The sequence below is a fragment of the Cervus elaphus genome, chromosome 29 (assembly GCF_910594005.1).
Source record: "Cervus elaphus chromosome 29, mCerEla1.1, whole genome shotgun sequence".
Classification (NCBI taxonomy): Eukaryota; Metazoa; Chordata; class Mammalia; order Artiodactyla; family Cervidae; genus Cervus; species Cervus elaphus.
In genome coordinates, this window is record NC_057843.1 from 38,334,294 (window position 1) to 38,355,399 (window position 21,106).

The 21,106-nt window shown below is 44.2% G+C and overlaps 1 protein-coding gene across 3 annotated transcripts in view; it reads right to left on the reverse strand.

The window, feature by feature from the left end:
• Nucleotides 1–1,617: 1,617 nt before the first annotated feature.
• RCL1 (RNA terminal phosphate cyclase like 1) overlaps nucleotides 1,618–21,106 on the reverse strand; it is an 89,376-nt gene continuing 69,887 nt past the window's right edge. For all 3 annotated transcript variants that reach the window (XM_043890893.1, XM_043890892.1, XM_043890894.1), the window contains 4 exons: nucleotides 19,207–19,332; nucleotides 15,253–15,409; nucleotides 11,418–11,521; nucleotides 1,618–2,500 (listed from right to left, as the gene is read on the reverse strand). In XM_043890893.1, coding sequence (XP_043746828.1) covers nucleotides 2,350–2,500; nucleotides 11,418–11,521; nucleotides 15,253–15,409; nucleotides 19,207–19,332 — 538 coding nt within the window. In that variant the 3' untranslated portion in view covers nucleotides 1,618–2,349. The remainder of the gene's footprint in view (nucleotides 2,501–11,417; nucleotides 11,522–15,252; nucleotides 15,410–19,206; nucleotides 19,333–21,106) is intronic.

Genomic DNA, 21,106 nt, shown 5'->3' on the forward strand with positions numbered 1-21,106 from the left:
GTGAGAACTGGACTATAATGAAAGCTGAGTACCAAATAATTGATGTTTTTGAACTTCGGTGTTGGAGAAGACTCTTGAGAGTCCCTTGGACTGCAAGGAGAGCCAACCAGTCCATCCAAAAGGAAATCGGTACTGAATATTCATTGGAAGGACTGATGCAGAAGCTGAAGCTCCAATACTCTGGCCACCTGATGTGAAGAACTAACTCACTGGAAAAGACCCTGATGCTGGGAAAGATTGAAGGCAGGAGAAGGGGATAACAGAGGATGAGATGGTTGGATGGCACAACTAACTCAATGGACATGAGTTTGAGTAAGCTCTGGAAGTTGGTGGTAGACAGGGAAGCCTGGCATGCTGCAGTCCATGGGGTCGCAAAGAGTCGGACACAACTGAACTGAACTGAACTGATGTGTGGTAGGCAGAATTTTCAGATGTCCAAGAGTCCTGGCCCCGGCTATTCAAACACTAACCTAGGTACTGCTGTGACCAGATGACCTTAATATAAGGTATCACAAGAAGTCAGACTCAAAGCATGACAAGGATTCAATGCATCGTCTCTGGCTTGAAGATGGAGGGAGTCAAGTTACAAGGAATGCAGGCAGCCTCTACGTACAAGCTGAGAGTTGCCCACAGCTGACAGCCAGCCAGAAACAGGAACTCCAGTCCAACAATTCTGCCAACAATCCAAATGTGGTTGGAAATGTATTCCTGCCCGGAGCCCAGCACCTTGACATCAGCCTTGTGAAGCCATAACCAGAGAATCCAAGCAAGCAGACCAGGACCTCTATAGAACTGTGGATGATAAATGGTACTACTTTAAGCTACTAAGTTTGTGGTAACTGGTTATGCAGCAACAGAAATCTAATACAGCATGTAGAGCTCTCAGTAAGTAGACAACCACAGTTCAAAATGGCCTGATCTGTCAATGTTAGCTCCCCACTCCACATCCTCCCACACCCTCAGACATGAGAGCACAAACTTCCTCTGGACCCCTTTTACTGAAAAAAGAAAAGGGTACTGAGCGACCTGGGGAGGTAAAGACCATGCCTTACTTCAAAAGTCCATCCTGGTAGACAGTATCATTTGGAATCCTAATGGAAATATCAGGTATTTCCCCTACAACCAATAACTCTGAACCCCCTACACACACCACATGTAGCCTCTACTAGCAGCAGGTACAATCGCCACAAGTCCTGAGTGTTCCTGCACATTCCTGCTGGGTAGGCTTTTATCCTGGCCCTTTATTATCATGTGTTCACACCAAGCAGTCTTGAGGGGTGAAGTAATGTCCCCATCTGGAACAAAGAGCAGGCTTATAAGAGGTGGAATTCCCACATGTGCATGTTCCTTGCCTGTGATGCAGACCACTGGTGTGCATAGCATACCTGCAGACCCTCCACATCTTGTGGGACTTGGAGAAAGAAACCAGTGAAGCTCATGCTGCTTCTTGTGCTCTGAGTAATAAAGCTTTCTGTCTATGACATGAGATTTTCATGTTTTCTGCTAGCATCCATTAAACAGTAATAATCTACCTTACTAGCTTGCAAGCAGCATAAATTCCAGACTCTGATACTTAGATCTTGAAATCAGGAGAGCTAATATCACTATATTAGCAAGTTTCAAAAGGTACAAAATATCCTTTTTTAATTTCTCTTGTGGAGATAATAAAATCTACATCACTGGGCTATTGGGAGAATAAAATGAGAACATGCATAGCACACCCGAGATATGGAAAACATCCAATAACTTTTGTTGGACCCTTGCACTCCCTAGTCATTCATTCCCCCAAAATCCACATACAATGAACCAGATGGGGAGCAGTGTATCTCCAAGATAGCAGTCCATTCAGAAGACAAGGGATAAAATAGTCTAACACACCAGTTTCTGACATTTGCATGACATGACATTATTCATAAAGGGGTTCCACTCATAGTATCTCATTTAATCCCTACACAGAAACCAAGATTCAAGGGGGTCAGTCCTTGCAGAAGGAACTGTAAGAAACTCCAAAGGTCTGCAAGATAGCCATATGGCGGAAGCCTGAGGATGTGGGCTCAGGAAGCAGTGCTAAAACGCAGCCATGATGCTGCAGCAGTACAACTGTGTCCCAAAGGCACACTCTTCATCCAGGTAAGCAGAGGGAGCTCCCGCTGTGACTGGGCCTCCTGAGGAATGTCTGCCCCAGAGAAATGGCTGAAAACCACAAGGTAGAGAGACGTCTTTTGTTCGGATATCCTGATTGTTTTCAAACAGAAAGTTAGGAAAGTCCTGGGTGAATCTGGTCCCTTTGGTTCCTTGGCAGCTTCTGCGTTGTCTAGAAGCCTTTGGGCCTTTCATCTTCTGACAATGTCACTTGAGGGTCTTGCTAAGGTTGGAGAAGCCAACGCCAACACAGGTCATCAGCACTTTATCTCCTCCCTTGAGTTCTTCACCACATGGCTTGGTTTCGATTTTAAACATAATCTGGAAAAAGCTCTTCAAATGCCGCAAAAATTCTATCCTAAAAAATAAAAATTAAAATTTAAAAAAAGGGAGGAGGAAAAAAAGGAGGGAAGAATGAAAGAGGAATTTGATTTAAAAAAAATTCTTCTCCTCTGCCAACCTAGAAGATCAGGAGGAAAGATTGAAATTAAGAAATTCTCATCAAAACCAATTAAACAGTGTTTATTTACAGCCTACTAGATTTCAAAGGTGATTTTAGACAGCTTGCAGAGATGCACACAAGACAAATTCAGTAAATAAATGAAAAGTTTGGAGGTTAGTCCTACAAGCACATTAGAATGGACATGAATATGGCATTAATCTTCAAGTGGTTCATACAGAGAAACACATACTTTGATGATTCACAGTATCGTGAAGCTAAAACTAAGCAGAGTGACTGCTGCTGATGCTGAAAGAGATAAGCTGCCCTCTCCACTGTTTGATCTTGACAGGCCTTTCATTCACTCAACATATTTAGAGTGTCTACTATGTGCCAGGCACTGTCCTTGGTGTTGGAGACATTCCCATCAACCAAAACTCCCTTCTCTCATGAAGCTTTCAGGCTAGTGGGGCAGACAACACAAATGTCCTTGAATTATATATACTTCCTCCATAATCAGAAATTTAAATAAACAAGGCAAATGAGAAGGAAATGTAGGTATAAAATATTTGTGTGTATATGGCAGAAAAAGTGAAAGTGTTAGTCTCTCAATCATGTCTGACTTTTTGCAACTTCATGGCCTGTAGCCCGCCAGGCTCCTCTGTCCATGGAATTCTCTTGGCAAGAATACTGGAATGGGTAGCTATTCCCTTCTCCAGGGGACCTTCCCAACCCAGGGATCAAACCTGGGTCTCACCCATTGTGGGGAAGATTCTTTACCCTCTGAGCCACCAAGGAAGCCCCATATATGGCAGAAGGCTAAATAAGGTGACCAGGGAAGTGCTCACAATAAACATGGACAGGAGTTCCAAGGAGCTCTCTCTTGTCATCTTCCTTAAGACAGAGTGATGGCTTCACCCCAAGAATACTGTGAGAAAAACAATTCTGTGGAAGGATCATGGTTCAGGTATACAGTCTTCTACTGGTCTGGCCTAGCACATCCTGCGTCACTCCAGCACACTGACCATAGGACTGACCACAATTCACTAAACAAGCAGCTTCCTGGAGGTTTCAACCACCTGGCAATTGGTGAAGAGAAAATGTCCACGTCGGAGAGCCCAGAACTACAGGCCACAGGTCCCCTCTCCACCCTTTACCAGGCCTTGTCTCCCCAGGTAACTCCCCATCGCTGGTGACTCTTACCAGCCCAATTTGGGAAACACTGGTTTAGTTAACAACAGACGATCTGCACGTCTCTCATGAAGTACTTCAGCAACCTGGCATTGTGCTGCCTCCCACCCAAACTGTCCAAACGCTCGCCACCCAGAATGTATGTGGAATCACCCCAAGAGCTTCCAAAATACTGATCCTGACATGTAGGACCAATGGAACAGAACTGAGAGTCAAGAAATGAGCTCACACATTTATGGTCGAATAATTTTCTAAAAGGTGCCAAGGTAATTCAACAAGAAAAGAATAATCTCAACAAATGGTGTTCTAACAACTTCACACACAGAAGAATGAAGCTAGGCCCTTTCCTCATATCACACACAAAAATTCACTCAAAACAGATCAAAGACCTGCATGCAAGAGCTAAAGCTATGAAACTCACAGAATAAAACAGGTGAATATCTTTATGATCTTGGGTTAAGCAATGATTTCTTAGATACAGAATCAAAAGCAGAGTGATAAAAGAAAAAATAGATATATACTGAACTTCATTAACATTAAAATCTTGTCTGAACATTATTAAGAAAGTAGAGAGACATGTCCAGAAAGGGAGAAAATACTTGCAAATCATTTACCTCATAAGGGTCTGGTGTCTAGAACATATAAAGAACTCTTACAACCCTGCCCTAGGGTAAAAAGAAAACAAACACATCAAACCCACAGATAAACAGTCACATCTGTGGGCAAAGCTTCCAGCTGGCAGTAACGAAGAAAAAGCCAGCCATCTCACCCACTTGTCTGCATTCTAAGAAGCAAACAGCCTGTTCTCTCTTGCTGCTGCCTTGGTTCTAATACAGGCCCGAGAGCCTCCCCAGCCTACTTCATTCTTCCACCTGAATCGCTCAACTGTGCTAGAAAAACCAGACACCCTCCCCATCTGGCAGAATTCCTAAGAGGCCGCAGCCTGCTTCTGATCTCTTGGAGAAGGAGGACAGAAACACAGGCTTGAGTGTGCAGGCCTGAATAGTTGCATGGGATATTTGTAGCCTTTGGAAGTGTTAGAAAAAGCAAAGTCCGTTCCACTTCTTACATAATGTTCTGCCAACCCTCCAGCCAGTCTGAAGAAGACTGTGTAAGGGCTGGATTAAGGTATGTCTTAATGATCCCCTTCACCTCCAGTCTCATTATCCCCAAGTCTCTTGCTGCATGGGATAGCAAAAAGAAAACATAGCTTTTTTTTTTGCTATGAGAAATAACCTCAGACAATATGGAATCCTAATAATCTCCTTAAGAAAATGAAAATCAAACAGAATAAATTCACCCCCCTCTCACCCGCCTCACGTTCAGGGCTGGTCCACATCCTCCTCCACAGCCGCATAGCTCAGCAGGGCCGCAGCCACATGTTGGCCCTCAAGGCACCACTCACCTTTCCTTCTCTTCCAAACACCATACAATAGACCCACACCTCCTAGATATACACCCCAGCCACAGAGCCAGGCAGAAGAGGCACCCAGGGGATACGGAGGACAGCCCTGCTGCTCCTCTACGATAACCCCCACATGGTGTGACTGACTGGCAGCTTCTCAGATTAACCATTTTAGGCAACTGGGACTACGCAACTCCTGTGCAGAGAATTTAAATCCTGACTCAGAGAAGTACCCAGAGAGAGCTTCCCCCACCCCAGAAGAAAGTGATTTATATATATATACACATACATATTAACAACCTACTTTTTGTGAATGTCTCAAGTCCATTTGACAAGCAGGTTTCAGAGACTCCTAGAGCACAGAGGTAATTTTTCCTGGATATTTTCCAAGAGCAGGTTGTTCCCATCACCACTACTGGTCAACAGGTGAAGGCCACTGGGCTCATGGTCATCTGCCCATTTGATCCCAATTGCCTAGAACTTGCCAGGTTGCCTGGCACTGCCCCTTAAAATACAGCCCCTCTTAGCAGGTCCCCCTCTAAAGCCTGCTAGAGCCTGGCAGTGAGAGGAGTCACAGTGAGCTCCCTCTGGCAGCTCCACAGACCAAACCATGCCAGAGGGTCCTGCCCACTGCTCCACCAAGCCTCTCAGACACTGGAATCACCTACCTCTGGGGTCTAAGGAGTTGATCTGCAAGCTGAGGGGATGGAAGATCTGGGGGTGGGAAGAGAATCTGCTCAATGGGGCCCACTGAAGTCACTACACGGCAGCTTTTAGATGTATTGGTGGTACTTCTTCTGCCACGGAGCAACTTTCCAAAAGGCCCACTGACCTCTGCTCCAGAAATGATGTTATTAAACTCCATTTTAAGGCAACAGGAAACAGAGAGCCAGACAGGCGGCACTCTCACGAGATGTGGGCCCCAGGCCAAGTGCAGCCAAGAACTAACTATGAGCAGGTGGCTGACCTCTTTTTCATCTGAAAAGTAAGGATATCACTTGTTTTTACCATATTCCAAATGTGTTCTGTGGCTGAAAGAGCATAGTAAGTTGGCAGGGCTTTGCAGCATTTAAACCACTCCCCAGATGTAAATATAGCAGCATGTGCTGTGCTGGCTCCTAGAGAGCAGTTAGGCAACGAACCCAAAGAGCAGCAGGCTCGACCAGCAGCTCCCAGTACTCCTGCGCATCACTCGCCTTGATCCTCACATCGTTGTGCTACATGCTGGGTTAGCCAACCCCATCAGTCAGCGTCTGACAAGGACACCGGGCTCTCACTCCCCAGCACTTCAAAAATCGTATAAAGATGTCAATGATTAAAACTGGAATAAAACAAAGTGACATGGTTTACTTTAGACTTCCAAAGAAAGACAGAAGGAAATTATTTCATGACAATTTGAAACAAGGACTCTGAGAAGATATAGCATGGCACCCTTGCTCAGGCAGGGAGGCACCTGGAGTCCAATAACAGACATGAATCCCAGTTTATTGAAGAGCACAGTGGGTCAGCGACAGGACGTCAGAGTTCAAAAACCTCAGTTGCTGACTGTGTGAGTGACCCTCGGCATGTGACTCGACCTCTCTGTGTCTCAATCCCCTCATTTGTAAAATAGAGTGTGCAACAATACCTGTCCTTATCTAAACCCTTGTGGGATTATCATGAAACCTGAATGAGTTTGTTATTTGTAAAGCACTTAAAACAACACCTGCCCAACAGTGAACACTGTAAATGTTGTTAAATAAACATCCACTTACAGAATTCTTGGGAACAGTAAGTAAAATATGTATAATCTATTTATTAACGTGACTGAAGGAAGCTGTCATAAATTTTAAAAATTAGTGGATGCAGATCTAGAGATAGACAATTTACAGCTGACTTCAGGCCTGAGATCACCCAAAGCAACTCCTCCTGGTGTTGAAAATAACCTAAACAGGAGACTGGACTTCCCTGTGCGTCGAGCACTGATGGAGCTTCACCAGGCATGCTTTTTAGAGCGCTAAGCACCCAATCTCTAAAAAACTCACTCCACCTCCACAAGCCCATGACTTCAGGACCAATGACTTTCTCTATGGATGAGACTGAGGCTCAGAGATGCCAAGGACCTTGTCCATGGTCTCCCAGCGCCGCAAGGTACAGCCAGAACTGAAATCCAGATAGGCTGGGCTCCAACACCAGTGCACTGGAAGAACACAGAGAGCCGTGGTCACTGCAGTCTCCGATCATAAACAGTTTCTGAAAGTGCTAATTAAGACGCTCATTGATATGTAACCATAATTTTAAATGAAGTACAAACTGTCCCCAAACTGTAAAACTAAGCTTTTTGAGGAGAACGTAGAATCACCATTACCAATTGTAAACCACCCAGAACTCCACAAACTGAAACGAAATAAGATTATCCATATTACCACCATGTCATCCAATACTATTTCATTCTACCAGGGGAAGAAAAAATCTCTGGCTTTCCCAAAGAATTTCACACATATTGACTTACTTTCTCAAGTAACACAGAAAATCATTACCAGTCACATCCTGCAATAAGAGAGAAGATGAAAGGAGAAAAACAAGGGACTCTTATTTTCCAGAAAGGGTTTTTGAAAGCAACACTGCTGGAAAAAAAACTATCCTGCCTGATCCCAGTGCTCTGTAAATACATTTTTAAAGTTATTTATACAAATCAAAATGTGCAAACTGCCAGAAGAAATACATTTCTTTAAACCAAGGAGGATGTTGCTTCTGGTTTTCTTTAGAAATCTGAGGTTACATACAGAAAGCAGATTTTTATTATTTTAACTGCACATAAAAATAAGTGTGATAGTTTGGTCTCCAAAGTTCCTGAATCCAATGGGGATAAGCTGTCCCCTCACCACCATCTACCTGACAGTGGATTCTGTCCTTTTCACCATTAACATAATGTATGTAACTCCTGTATGTAAACAGGGGATGATAACTTTGTCTGCCCTGCAGCTCATGTATTTCTTCCCACCTTTGCCCTGTATTTCTTCCCACCTTTGACCTGCATCACTTTGGGCTTCTGGAGCTTTCCATGATGATTAAGGGAAGAAGGGTCCCAAACAGAAACAGTTTTCAAAAAGAGACCCCCTCCCACCACCACCCTGTGCTAGTTTACTGAAAGATGAGAGGCTGCCCTTTCCAAGCCCCTGGCCACCCCTCTTGCAGGAAGCCCTGGGATGTGGGTAACCCAGAGGAACATGTCCTGCGAGCTCCAGCCCCAGGGCTCAAAACACAAAATTTTGCAATTTGTCCCACTTCTGTAAAGCTCCATTCAGAGCAGGCTACTTTGTTTTCCAGGAGATGTGTAATTTTAGGCAAGGTTTCTGGAAGACAAGACACTGCAATTAATGTTGAGTGAGGGAGTGTGTCAAGGACACAGGAACTTTTTAAAATGTCCAGTCACATCTTCACCATCTCCACAGAGTTTGCTGACTTTTTAAAAAGACTATACAAGGCTCTGTAGGAAACTGAAAAAACAAAACAAAACCCTAAAAGTGAGAGAAAAAAAAAACAGTGTCAAGGAAAAATAAAAATATACATTCCATTTTTCACATAATGTTCTGCCAAACCCCATGCCCCACGACCACACACATTTCTAGACACTGCCTCAGGCTGGGTAAGCGGCCAGGCCCCGAAACCAAGGCTGGGAAAGCAGCAGCGGTGAGACTGGCTAAGAAGCTGGAGTGGGCTGTGGTGGTCACACGGCCGCCAGTCACTTCCAGCAAACCCTCACCGGAAAGCCAATCTCTGCACTTAGGGTGCTGTGCTAACTGTAAAGTCTCTCTCAGCAATGTTGATTCCTCATGTCAGCATGTCATTTAGGACTAGTCAATTTCAGATTTCCTGTCCTGTGAAACATTTAACTTTACACAAGTTATCAGGAGATAACGTGGTCCTCACCAGTTTTCTGCTTATCTGTCTTTCCACACTGCTAACAGAATGTATTCTCTTCCATTTCCTTGTTTCAGAGAGCTTTCCACCATCAACTTACAGGGGAAAAAAAAAAAAAAAGCCTCCAGAAGAGTCCCCTGGTCTCCCTGCGCACGGCAGCACGGCCCGGGGGCGCGCCCGCCCCTTCCTCCACGTGATGGCACTGCCATTCTTCAGTTATCACAGTACTGTACCCTTCAGACACACAGCATCGGTACCATGATAACCGAAAAAGGGCAGTTCAGTCTCTTACCCACCTGAATATTCCCTTGCCCCCAAGGCCCACTCCTCCCAAGCTACCCTCCCACAGGCGGCTCCAGAACAATCTTCAAGGACACAGACACACGTACAGGGATATCAGTGCTCAAAGGGGCTGTTCACAGGAATGCTTTTTCACTGTGCTGTTTAGAATTCAAGTCTTCTAAAGATCTGCTCTTTTTGGAGAATGCCTACTTTAATAATCCAGCAGTCAACTTCTGACAGCAACCCTTTGGCCTCAAACTCACTTCTGCATTTCCTTCCTAGTCCAGTGGTGTTACTATGAACTTTGTCTTTTGGACAAAAAGGCAGTCTTTTTTCCTATAGCTAGAGAAAAGAGGAATTTTTTAAAACTAACAATAACACCCAAACTATATATAAACAGTATACCTCCAAAATGGAAATGCCAAAGCCTTTGAATGTGTGGATCACAATAAACTGTGGGAAACTCTGAAAGAGATGGGCATACCAGATCACCTGACCTGCCTCTTGAGAAACCTGTATGCAGGTCAGGAAGCAACAGTTAGAACTGGACATGGAACAACAGACTGGTTCCAAATAGGAAAAGGAGTACGTCAAGGCTGTATATTGTCACCCTGCTTATTTAACTTATATGCAGAGTACATCATGAGAAATGCTGGGCTGAAAGAAGCACAGGCTGGAATCAAGATTGCTGGGAGAAATATCAATAACCTCAGATATGCAAATGACACCGCCTTTACGGCAGAAAGTGAAGAGGATCTAAAAAGCCTCTTGATGAAAGTGAAGGAGGAGAGTGAAAAAGTTGGCTTAAAGCCCAACATTCAGAAAACTAAGATCATGCATCTGGTTGCATCATTTCACGGGAAATAGATGGGAAAACAGTGGAAACAGTGCCAGACTTTATTTTTTTGGGCTCCAAAATCACTGCAGATGGTGATTGCAGCCATGAAATTAAAAGACGCCTACTCCTTGGAAGGAAAGTTATGACCAACCTAGACAGCATATTAAAAAGCAGAGACATTACTTTGCCAACAAAGGTCCGTCTAGTCAAGGCTATGGTTTTTCCAGTGGTCATGTATGGATGTGAGAGTTGGACTAAAAAGAAAGCTGAGCACAGAAGAATTGATGCTTTTGAAGTGTGGTGTTGGAGAAGACTCTTGAGAGTCCCTTGGACTGCAAGGAGATCGTAAAGATCAGTCCTGGGTGTTCATTGGAAGGACTGATGCTGAAGCTGAAACTCCAATACTTTGGCTACCTCATGCGAAGAGTTGACTCATTGGAAAAGACTCTGAGGCTGGGAGGGAGGGATTGGGGGCAGGAGGAGAAGGGGACGACAGAGGATGAGATGGTTGGATGGTTATCACCAACTCGATGGACATGAGTTTGGGTAAACTCTGGGAGTTAGTGATGGACAGGGAGACCTGGCGTGCTGCGATTCATGGGGTCGCAAAGAGTCGGACACGACTGAGCGACTGAACTGAAAATGGAAATAAGGTCTAAAGCACAGACAGAACTGTCAAATACATATCACGCAGCTTTAAGGGAGCGACAGATAGAGAGGAAGAAACTGCAGGAAAGAAAGGAAGGCTGAATCCTTGAGACACCAGATGAAAATGACAACCCCCAGCTCATTTAGGATTAGTACAATCAGGTGTCCACAGGATGGTGTTCAGTATAACGCTTTTGTGGTTTCATGCAACTGGAAGACAGAAATGAAGTGAAAGTTGCTCAGTCGTGTCCAACTCTTTGCAACCCCATGGACTGTCCATGGAATTCTCCAGACCAGAATACTGGAGTGGATAGCCTTTCCCTTCTCCAGGGGATCTTCCCAACCCAGGGATCGAACCCAGGTCTCCCGCATTGCAGGCAGATTCTTTACCAGCTGAGCCACAAGGGAAGCCCAAGCATACTGGAGTGGGTAGCCTATCCCTTCTCCAGGGGATCTTCCTGACCCAGGAATAGAACTGGGGTCTCCCGCATTGCAGGCAGATTCTTTACGAACTGAGCTATCAGGGAACAGAAGTGGACAGCATAGGAGGCTGAAAGAAAACAACTCACGTGTAGGGAGAGAGTGGTCCGAGCAGGACTTTGGAAACATCCTGCTGTCCAAGGGTCATGAGTAATAGAGCCAGGCTCTGGTTGGTCGAGTCCACACATCCACCCTGTAAATAAAAACACTTTAAAGATTAATATCGTACCAGTCAGATAATGGAAAAACCAATCAAACAGAGGGAGGAAAAAAAAGGACACAGATGTCCAGAGCAGACACACAGAAGAGCAGACTGCAAAGTTCAAGCAATAATAAAACAGAATAAGGGTTTTTTCAAGACTTATCCTCATATTAACAACTGTAGGGGCTTAAACAGTTAATCAAAATAATTGTAAGAGTTGAGACTATCAGAATCAATAAACATTGAAGTTTACTGAGGTATATCTAAGGAAAAATGAAACTTTCCCTTTGTAATTAAACCAATAGCAGGACCTATAAGCAAAAAGGCATAATCATTTATAGGCAAAGCACAGGTAATTAACAAGGGTTAAGTGAATGACATTTCTACCCATTAATATCTTTCAGAGACCACCACAGGTAATCTGACATGAGAGGACCTTTCCTTTTCAAGGGTCTTACCTGAAACACTTATTTAATTACATTCAGAAACTCCATGCCATGTCCCATTAGATTCCCCTCTTCAGCTCTTCCTGTGTGCCTTAGAACTGGAGAACCTCCCAAATCCAATCCCTCCACTCTTACTATTTATGCATTATCTTTCATTTTCCCTGTTCCTCCAAATCAATAAGCAGAACAAAATTCTTTTCAAAAATTTCTCCTGAAGTATAACTGCTTTGGTTGCCTTTCTTTTTTCATTCTTGAATTTCTCAACCACTTTAGCCATTCTTACACTTGATGTGTGCATTCCTGCTGTTTCCATTTGTGCTTTAAACAATGTCTTTATTTCAGATCATTCTTTCTGGGATAACTTTATTTAAAACAATTTATTTAGCCAGTTAGTTAGCTATATTTATTCATTTATTTGGCTGCACTGGGTCTTAGTTGCAGCATGCAGGATACTTAGTGTGGCATGCAAACTCTTAGTTGCAGCACATGGGATCTAGTTCTCTGACCAGGGACTGAACCTGGGCCCCTTGTGTTGGGAGGATGGAGCCTTAGCCACTGGACCACCAGGGAAGTTCCAAAAACAATTTAAACTTGCAATGTAAATAGCGAAAGCAGGATCACCTTGCACATCAACATATTTTGCACACATCATAAGAAATCTAGTTTTTAACCATGACACTTCATCATTCAAGGCTAGAATCTCCCAGACTTTGAACAGGCTAGGTGGTCGCCCACTGCTGCTTATGTGAGCACATCTCTCTCCTTTTCAATGTGTGTAGGGTAGGAAGTAAGTCAATTCCCACATGCAGACACTCATTCTCTGCCGTTAAAACTTCCTACAATGGAAGTGGATCCTCCAGCCAGACTTTATGAAAATCTACTGCTCTTCTTAAATCTACCTGAGTTGATAAAGGACACTATTCATCTCCTTTAGCAAATTTTAGAACAAGAGTTATAGCACATATATTTCCATCTAAAAGGAAAACCTGACCCCATGGAGAATATATGGACCAACAACACTATTTCTGTTTTACAGAACTCACTCCGTTTCATAAAATTAAAACTGATCTTTTTAGTCTCTGCTTCCTATCACTATAGTGCTATTCTGCCATTCTCAACTGATTTTTATTTATTTTATTAATTTTGTTATTTTTGGCTGCATTGTGTCTTCATTGCTGCTTGTGCAGGCTTTCTGTAGTTGCAGCTAGCAGGGGCTTCCCTTCCTTGCGGTGTGAGGGCTTCTCATTGGAGTGGCTTCTCTTGTTGAGGAGCACAGTTTCTAGAGCACAGGCTCAGTAGTTGTGGCACACAGGCTTAGTTATTCCAAGGCATGTGGGTTCTTCCTGGACCAGGGACCGAACCCGTGTCCCCTGCCTTGGCAGGCAGATTCGTATCCACTAGGCCACTAGGAAAGTTCCTCAACTGATTTTTATTATGCGCTGAACCAACACTTTACTAAATAAATATATTAGGGTCTGTATACAGGACACCGTGGAGGGAGTGGTGGGGCCACTCCAAGAGCAGAAGCTATGATCCTTGTGCCAAGTAGCTTCAATGTCACTATGAGGTGTGAGCAGGAGCCAGTAACAGGTCAAGGTGAAGATGAAGCTATGCCACTGAGGGCACCAGGACTGCCAAGGTGGTGGGGCAGAGGTAGTTACTCGCCCGGCTCCAGAGAGAGGCTTTGTGGAGGTGGGGATTTGAGCTGGCCCTGGAGTGATGAGCAGGATTTGGAGAGGGAAGAAGAACAGGAGGATGGGGGAAAATACGACCCAGGACCAGTGATGAACAGCCAGGAGGCCAGCCTGAAAGTGGCTGAGTGCTCTCTGAGGAGAACTGCAGGGACAAGGCGGAGCAGGAAGGCTGAGGCAGGGCTTTTCTCACTGGGTCAAGGGTTTTGACTTTATCCTGGGAAAGTGAGAAGCTGGTGAAGGTATCTGAGCAAAGGAGTAACAAGATCAGATCACTGTTTTAGGGGGAGATTTAGACTGAAGAGGATGTTGGAGAGAATGTGGAAAGGATTTCCTCTCTGTAAGAAAGGAGAGCCAGTACGTCTAATGGGAGGAGGTTGGTGTGGAAGGGAAGAGGGTAGTAGATGGTGGCAGAGAGATGGATAGGCTAGGGTAGTTCCAGAAAGTCTGGAATGGAATCAAGAGGACTTGCTAACTGATGAGACATAAATGGAACAAGAGGACTTAGATCAGAGGATTAAAACTTTGGTAAAAAATAAACAGTACCAAAGGAGATGGATTTTTATTACTCATTTAAATCATGTCACATCACAGACTTTACAAAGAATTATTATAAAAACATGAAGCATCTTCATCCTTTTTAGCAATTAAAGATCACAGATCCACACAAAAGAAATTTTCTTAATGATTTAAAACAAAAAACACAGTCCAGCCACAATTAAATGGTTTAAAGTAGAATTTAACTAGAGCAAAGAAAAAAAAAAAATAACCTAATCCAGATTGCATGTTTTCTGTCTTGGGGACTGGTAGACTGTGCTTTCACCCTGAGGCTTATAATCTGCCACTTATGGAGATATAAAACCCACATTCCAGCTGTGCCTGTGGGCTCCCACTGGGCTGTTCTGTATTGAGATACATCCACGTCTCCCAGTTCCACTGGAAAGAGGCAGCAGCACTGACGAATGTCTAAGCAAAATGACCACTGGTGCAGGTTTGTCTTCAGCATCTCCTGTCACCTTTTCTTTGCCTCACCTTCCCAAGCCCCTACTGTGCTCTTGACACAGGCCTGCCTTCCTTAGACAGTCGTCAATGCTCCCAAACACTATGCAAAGTCGAGCCTAATGACACTGTTTTTTATCTGAATTAACTGTCACATACAAATCCAGCTTTCCAGTTTCTCTTGAAAAATCTGAGAACGAGCCCTCACCCATGGCGTGGCAACGACTGGGGGGCTGAGAGAAAGTCCCTGCTCTAGGCAGGGCAGTGTGTGCCCTTTACTTGGCGAGTCACTGCCTAACCTGCTTCATTTTTCATCTCCTCTCTCTTGCATGACTCTGTTCTAGTTCTCTGCCCTCCCGATTGTTAAAACTTACCTGCTGTTTCTACCAAACCAATGTGGCTGAGCCTCTGCTCACTGACTAGTCAGCTAACCCACTAAGCTAGTTAATGCTGAACTGTCTAAAGGGCAGCAAGAGATTAACTCCTTGACTGAAGCCCTTAAAAGAGAAAGAAAGTTGCTAATGAAGAAACATGGGAATTGCTTCTGGGTGCTCCTCTCCCAGGCCTGCAGAAGCTGAGGACATACCCGGTAGATCTCTTCGAGCAGCAGCCTGGCGCAGTTCCTGCCGAGGTCTTCAGGCAGCATCGCTGCGCCCTGGCCCTGGGGGTTGGAGGCCAGCTCAGCACTGAGGAAAGTCCCATTGGTGGTCTCCGCAACCAGGGACAGCCCAAAGCCCGGAGACCTGGAGGTTCAAAGGCACAGACAGTGAGCAGCGTATGAAGCAGGGTTTGCATTCACCAGTCAAAAGAGAAGACAAACATCCCTTTGATGGCACTCTGTCTGGTTACATCAGGCCTTATTAGAGTTCCCACCAGCTCACACTGGAAATACACATGACTCAGTGAGAGCACACACATGGCAAAACCAAAGGTGATGAGAATTTGCACTGCTTTCCCTTTCAGCCCTCCCCTCCCCCACACCGTACACGGTGTGAGTTCCTAACACTCCATGCATACAGCCTCCCTAACAGCTACCAGATATTGAGTTCCTACTCTCAGCAGTTTCTGAGCTAGGGGTTTGACATGACTCTGCAGAGTAAATATTACCATCAAATATTACCTTACAACTGAGGAAATGGACAAATCAAGCAACCAGCACCAAGTCCACACGGCCAGAAAGAGACTGATATGCATTTCAAACAGATCTTCCAGAAGCCAAAGCCCACGCAAGTTCTCCACTTCCCTGGCCCTCACTCAACCACCCCAGAAATGTAAGCAGCCTGGAGACCACCTGATTACAGCTCTTCTTGAGAAACAGCAAGTTGTTGCCCTGTGATGAGAAAGACCACCCAAGGAGAAAAGGGCCTAGAGAAGGTACACCTTTATGTTTTTGTCCCCACGGGACGTCGCTAACTCAGAATTCAATGAATATAATCCAGAAGCCAGTATCATGCTCTCGCCAGGTGTTTTGGCCACCAGCAGCCAGAACCTAACATCCTTCCAGTCCAGGACCACATATGCTTCGTGCACTCATGCACACAAAAAACATTTAGGAGAAAGTTTCTACATACCCAGGAACTGGGGCACACACAGGCCCCTGCTCTCATGAAGCTCAGTGACAACCAGTTTGATGTAAAACAAAATCAGCTGACAATAATAAACACAAGCATCTCCCCACAAAACTTCTAGACGTGACACCTCACATCTACCTTGCTCAGTGCCTTTTAAACAAATATAGCTGATCCTTGAACAACACAGGTTTGAACTGCTCGGATCCAGTGACACAGATCTTTTTTTCATTAAATATGAACCCCGGATACAGAGGAACCAAAGATGGAGAGCCGACTGCTGGTTTTGACTACAGGGAAGTTCAGCACTCCTAATCCAAGCGTTGTTCCAGGGTTAGCTATATCCAGCTCCCAGCAGTACACTCCACATGCAAGCACGATACAGCCCTGCCTCCTTTAACACAATTCAACATACGTGTTCATGAAGCACCTTCTATGCATCTAGCACAAAACTACCCAAAATATTTGTTTCAGAAAAAAAATTGATTGTCTATGCAGCCAAGGGTTAATAACACCTGCCAAGGGAAGAGGGAGCAGTGAGAACACAGGTCCCAGGGCACTCTGAGTCACACTCAACAATCTAACACTGTACTTCCCAGCATGATCATGGGACATTTAAAGCACAATCTCAAGTTGCCTATGACTCACTTGACCAGGAGGAGGGAGGGGGTGCCCAGCTCATCAGCAGAGGCAGTGGCACAAAATGACAAGGAGAAAAAGGAGGGAGGAAGGGCCAGGAGACAAGCCACCATCACCGCTCTAACCCACTTAACTTGTAGTTCCTAAGCACTTCCAAATTTTTCCATCCGTGTGGAAAATTTTTGAGGTATGTGTACTTATTACAATGAACTTCACATTTAATCAAGATTGTTCCATTTGATACCACATTTGTTTTACAGAAAACCCTCAATTTGGGTTATGTATATTATCAGGCCTATTTCAAGTTATGCTGACAAAGCAGCTGATCACCAAGTGACCTCACTGAAGATGGCATTAGTACAGTTTATAGATAACGGGCTCCAAAACTTTCTAATTGATAAAGGGTTAGATTTTTCAAAAAGTCATGACTTTGGGAATCAAAATGGGACCAGGCTGGACAAATGTGCACCAGACCAAGAGCTGACCCAGGCCACCAAGAACTGCTGGCTCCCACAGGACTCTCACTCCCAGAGTTCAGCAAGCTTAACTTACGAGGACGCTTCAGTGAATGAGAAAAGGAAAAGACCTACTCATGACTATAATTTCATAAGGGAGAAGGAAGATCACTGTCTGCCAACCGTAACTTGTTATTTAGAAAACAGAATGCAAATTTAACACCGTGCATTGGTTTTATAGGTAAATTTTACCTGTAAAACAAGGCTATATTATGCCTACATCTCCATACACATGTGAGCTTCCTACTCATTATTCGCAAGCATGGGCCTTGAGCAGCACTAGGGTCGGCTGGTCAATGATGGCATTATGAAAAGCCACATTCTAGCTGGGAGCACAGTCTTCTGGTCTGCTCTGCTTCTTTGTAGAGCGAGAGGCCAGATGACAAGGCACTGAAGAGATCAGGCCATTCAGACAGCTGCTGACACCACCTCCTCCCCCATCCCTTGTAATTCCCTCTCCCCAGAAAACAGCTGACACATAATTCCAGACCTGCAGCCAAGAAGGGAGGGAAAAGGCAAGACAGGCATTAGCAGCTACCATTTCTGCAGCACCTACTATGTGCCCGGCATTGCATTAGGGGCTTACATATGGGATCTTTTCATCTTTACAGTAACAGTAACCTGGGGATGTAGGCGTTATCACTCACATGTTAGGAATGAGGACAACACCAATGGTATTTGAGCAATACACCAAAAGTTTGGGACCATCACTGACCTTTCCAACTCCAAGGGAAAAGGCCAGCTTTGCGCACAAATCCTTTCCCAACTCTAAGCTCTGACATCACCTCCTCTGTTGCTCTGGACAAGGAGCCACCACTGCATTTGTGAAATCTCCTTTATCTTTTCCTTAGGCTTCATGAAGGTCAGAGATCTCATAACACACTCGCCCCCTTCTTTCCCCTCTCTTTCCTTCTTTTGCTGAGGTTAAAGAAAGCTCAGAGGAAGGACTATAAAAGGATGAGCTGTGGTACAACTTAGGAAAAAAACTGATTTCTTATCTCACAATTGTCAATCTCTAATGTTCTTACTTTTATAAGATACAACCTGCAAAGTTCGGGTCCAGAGTGTAAAGATACTGTAATTCACACTAAAATGGCTCAGCAAAAACAGAGAAAACTCCCATACAAGGAAAGCATATTTGGCAAAATAATCTCTACCTACAAGTAAGAAAAATATACACATATACACTGTATTATCCTTCCAACTTTTCTGTACATGTAATATTTTCATAATAAAAAATCAGTGGTTTCTAAATATATAACAAAAGCCTAAAACAGATATTTTCATTACATAGATCATCATTATTAACTTTTTTTATGTTCTAATGTGAGGTTTTCCACAAAGGCTCTAACTAAACCAAATTAAAATCTGTAATAACAAGTTTCTCTGGCTCTAAGGGTGTCGTTCCCCTTGATGGAGAGAGAAGCCAACTGGCACTTAGACCAACAAAGGATTTTTTTCCCTAAATTATTATTTACTCAGGGTGGGAGAACTTTGTTTACTTTACTTTATAGTGGGAACAGAGGGCAGATGGGATTTAAAGCTGGAGGCACTGTTTATTAATAGCTGGGTTTTAATTCCCTGAGGCTGGTATCTCAAACCCTCATCACCCAGCCCTGGGCATGGTGATGTTTTCCATGTGATAGGTGTACTGGTGGTGACAATGGCAGTAAGTCAGAAGGAAAAAAAATGTGAATCACTCTTCCTCTGGCTGCCCAACCTCAGAGCTGGCAGCTTAAGCGTCAATCAGAGACCAGGTGTATGAAAAATGCTTAGGAAGGCTGCAGAATTAGGCTCCCAAAATGCACAGACACTTACTTCCCAGAGTTGATGCCTTTCATGTGGTCTGTGTAAATATAGATATCGGGTATAAACTTGTTGAGGATGCTCCTTGCAGAATCCACAATCCGGTTTGCCATCTGAGGTGATACACGTACTGAATACCTGCAACTTGGAGTTAAGGGTGTCATTCTGCTTGGACTCCACAGCGGAGAAAAGTCAGTCATAAAGCTAGCAAATATTTGTGGTACTGCCATAACAAAATGATGCTTCTAATTTCATTCTATTGTCCACTTGTATTTAATTACCTTACTTTGTAGTATCATAACTCAATTTTTACATTATTATTTTTATTATTATATAATTTTTGTATTGTTATAAGTCCTTGATGAAAAACATCCAAACAGTATAGACACTTGAAAAGTATAAAATAAAAGCTGCCAACCCTGCTCTAGACTGTCTAGCCATTCCCTCTCTCCTAGAAATGGTTCACCTCAATTTTGGAACAAGTAAAGGCAATTGCCCCCCTGTATGGCATGAGCCAGACTCCCTTTGAAGTATTCTCTGAAAATCCCCACTGCTGTTACCATTAAGCCTTTCTGTTAGAAACCTAAGACCAGGACAGACACCCCACTGGGACTGACCTGGGCCCCTGGGTGAATCCACCCCCACAGTATGCTGACAAAAGAAGCAGAAAAAACCTTAGTAAAAGAACATAGTGGGGCTGTCTAAGAAGGTCTAAACAGGTTTTCAACTGAAGAGCCTATTTTCAATTATTTAAGTGTCGACAATGCTATTTATGGATGATATAGGCTCCTTGCAACTGCTACCTAATGGCCCAAATAGTGATAATTAGCACTTTTACAAAGGACAGCCTCAGAAAGGAAAGGAAAGATATTGGCAACTCAAATCAACTCAAATTAAGAGTGCTGCCTGAGGAACTAGAAACTACTGCCTCAAATTAAACTTTATTACAGAGACTGGTTCTCCCCAAAGCAACCAACCAAGTAAAAAGTAAGTATGTACTAAGCACTTCCAATGTCCGATGTATGGTTAGGGGCTGGCTGTGCATGTGGAACGAGGGGCTAAAGAAACGAAGAAGTAACAACACATGATCTTCCCATTACTCTGATCCAAACCCCAGGCACAAGGTCCAACAGGGAAAACCAGGTGTGTGGTCTCCCCAGCCCAGCCCAACTGTTCAAAAATTACTGTCAATAACACATTTAATTTTCATTCCAGCTGCAGAAACAAAAAGCAAAGCTTTTTGGCATCAAGCTCCCCTTTCTGACCCATCCTGGACAATCCACCAAAAGATGCAGCTCCCACGTGTGAGGAAGAAGCTCCCAGTAACTCCAGGCCCTCCCAGATCTTGAGATCAGACCCCTAGTCTTCTTGGTTCATCCCCAACCCAATACCACCATCCCGAGCTCCATGAACCGAAGTGTCCAAATCCCTCAGCCTGAGGTACCTGCCTCCATTCTTCCAACCTGGAGGTCCCCCCTCTCCTGAAATCCTCCAGGATGCCCCAACTGTGGTCTGTACTTGAACTTACCACACGTCTCCCTTCATATACACTCAGGCCGTCCTTGCTCTCCGATAACACTGCATGCTTCATAACGAAAGGGGCTCTACCTCTGTATCCCTCACAAGTCTCTCATACACTACTTTTGTACTCAGAAATATTCGATAAATATTTGACTTGACTCAAAGGACAAACCCGAAATGAGGAAAGAGTAAAGAGGGATTTTTCAATACACACACACACACAGCCAGTTACATCACCACCTATTCTGTCCAGAACGTACTTTTGACCACAGGCAGCTTCGACAAACAGTCCCAGGTCTCATACCCTTTGGACCAGGAGGGTGCTGTCCCTCTGAGGCCTGAAGCTGCCTGCATTCTGCAGGAAAATACAGATGTCACTATCCTGACACAT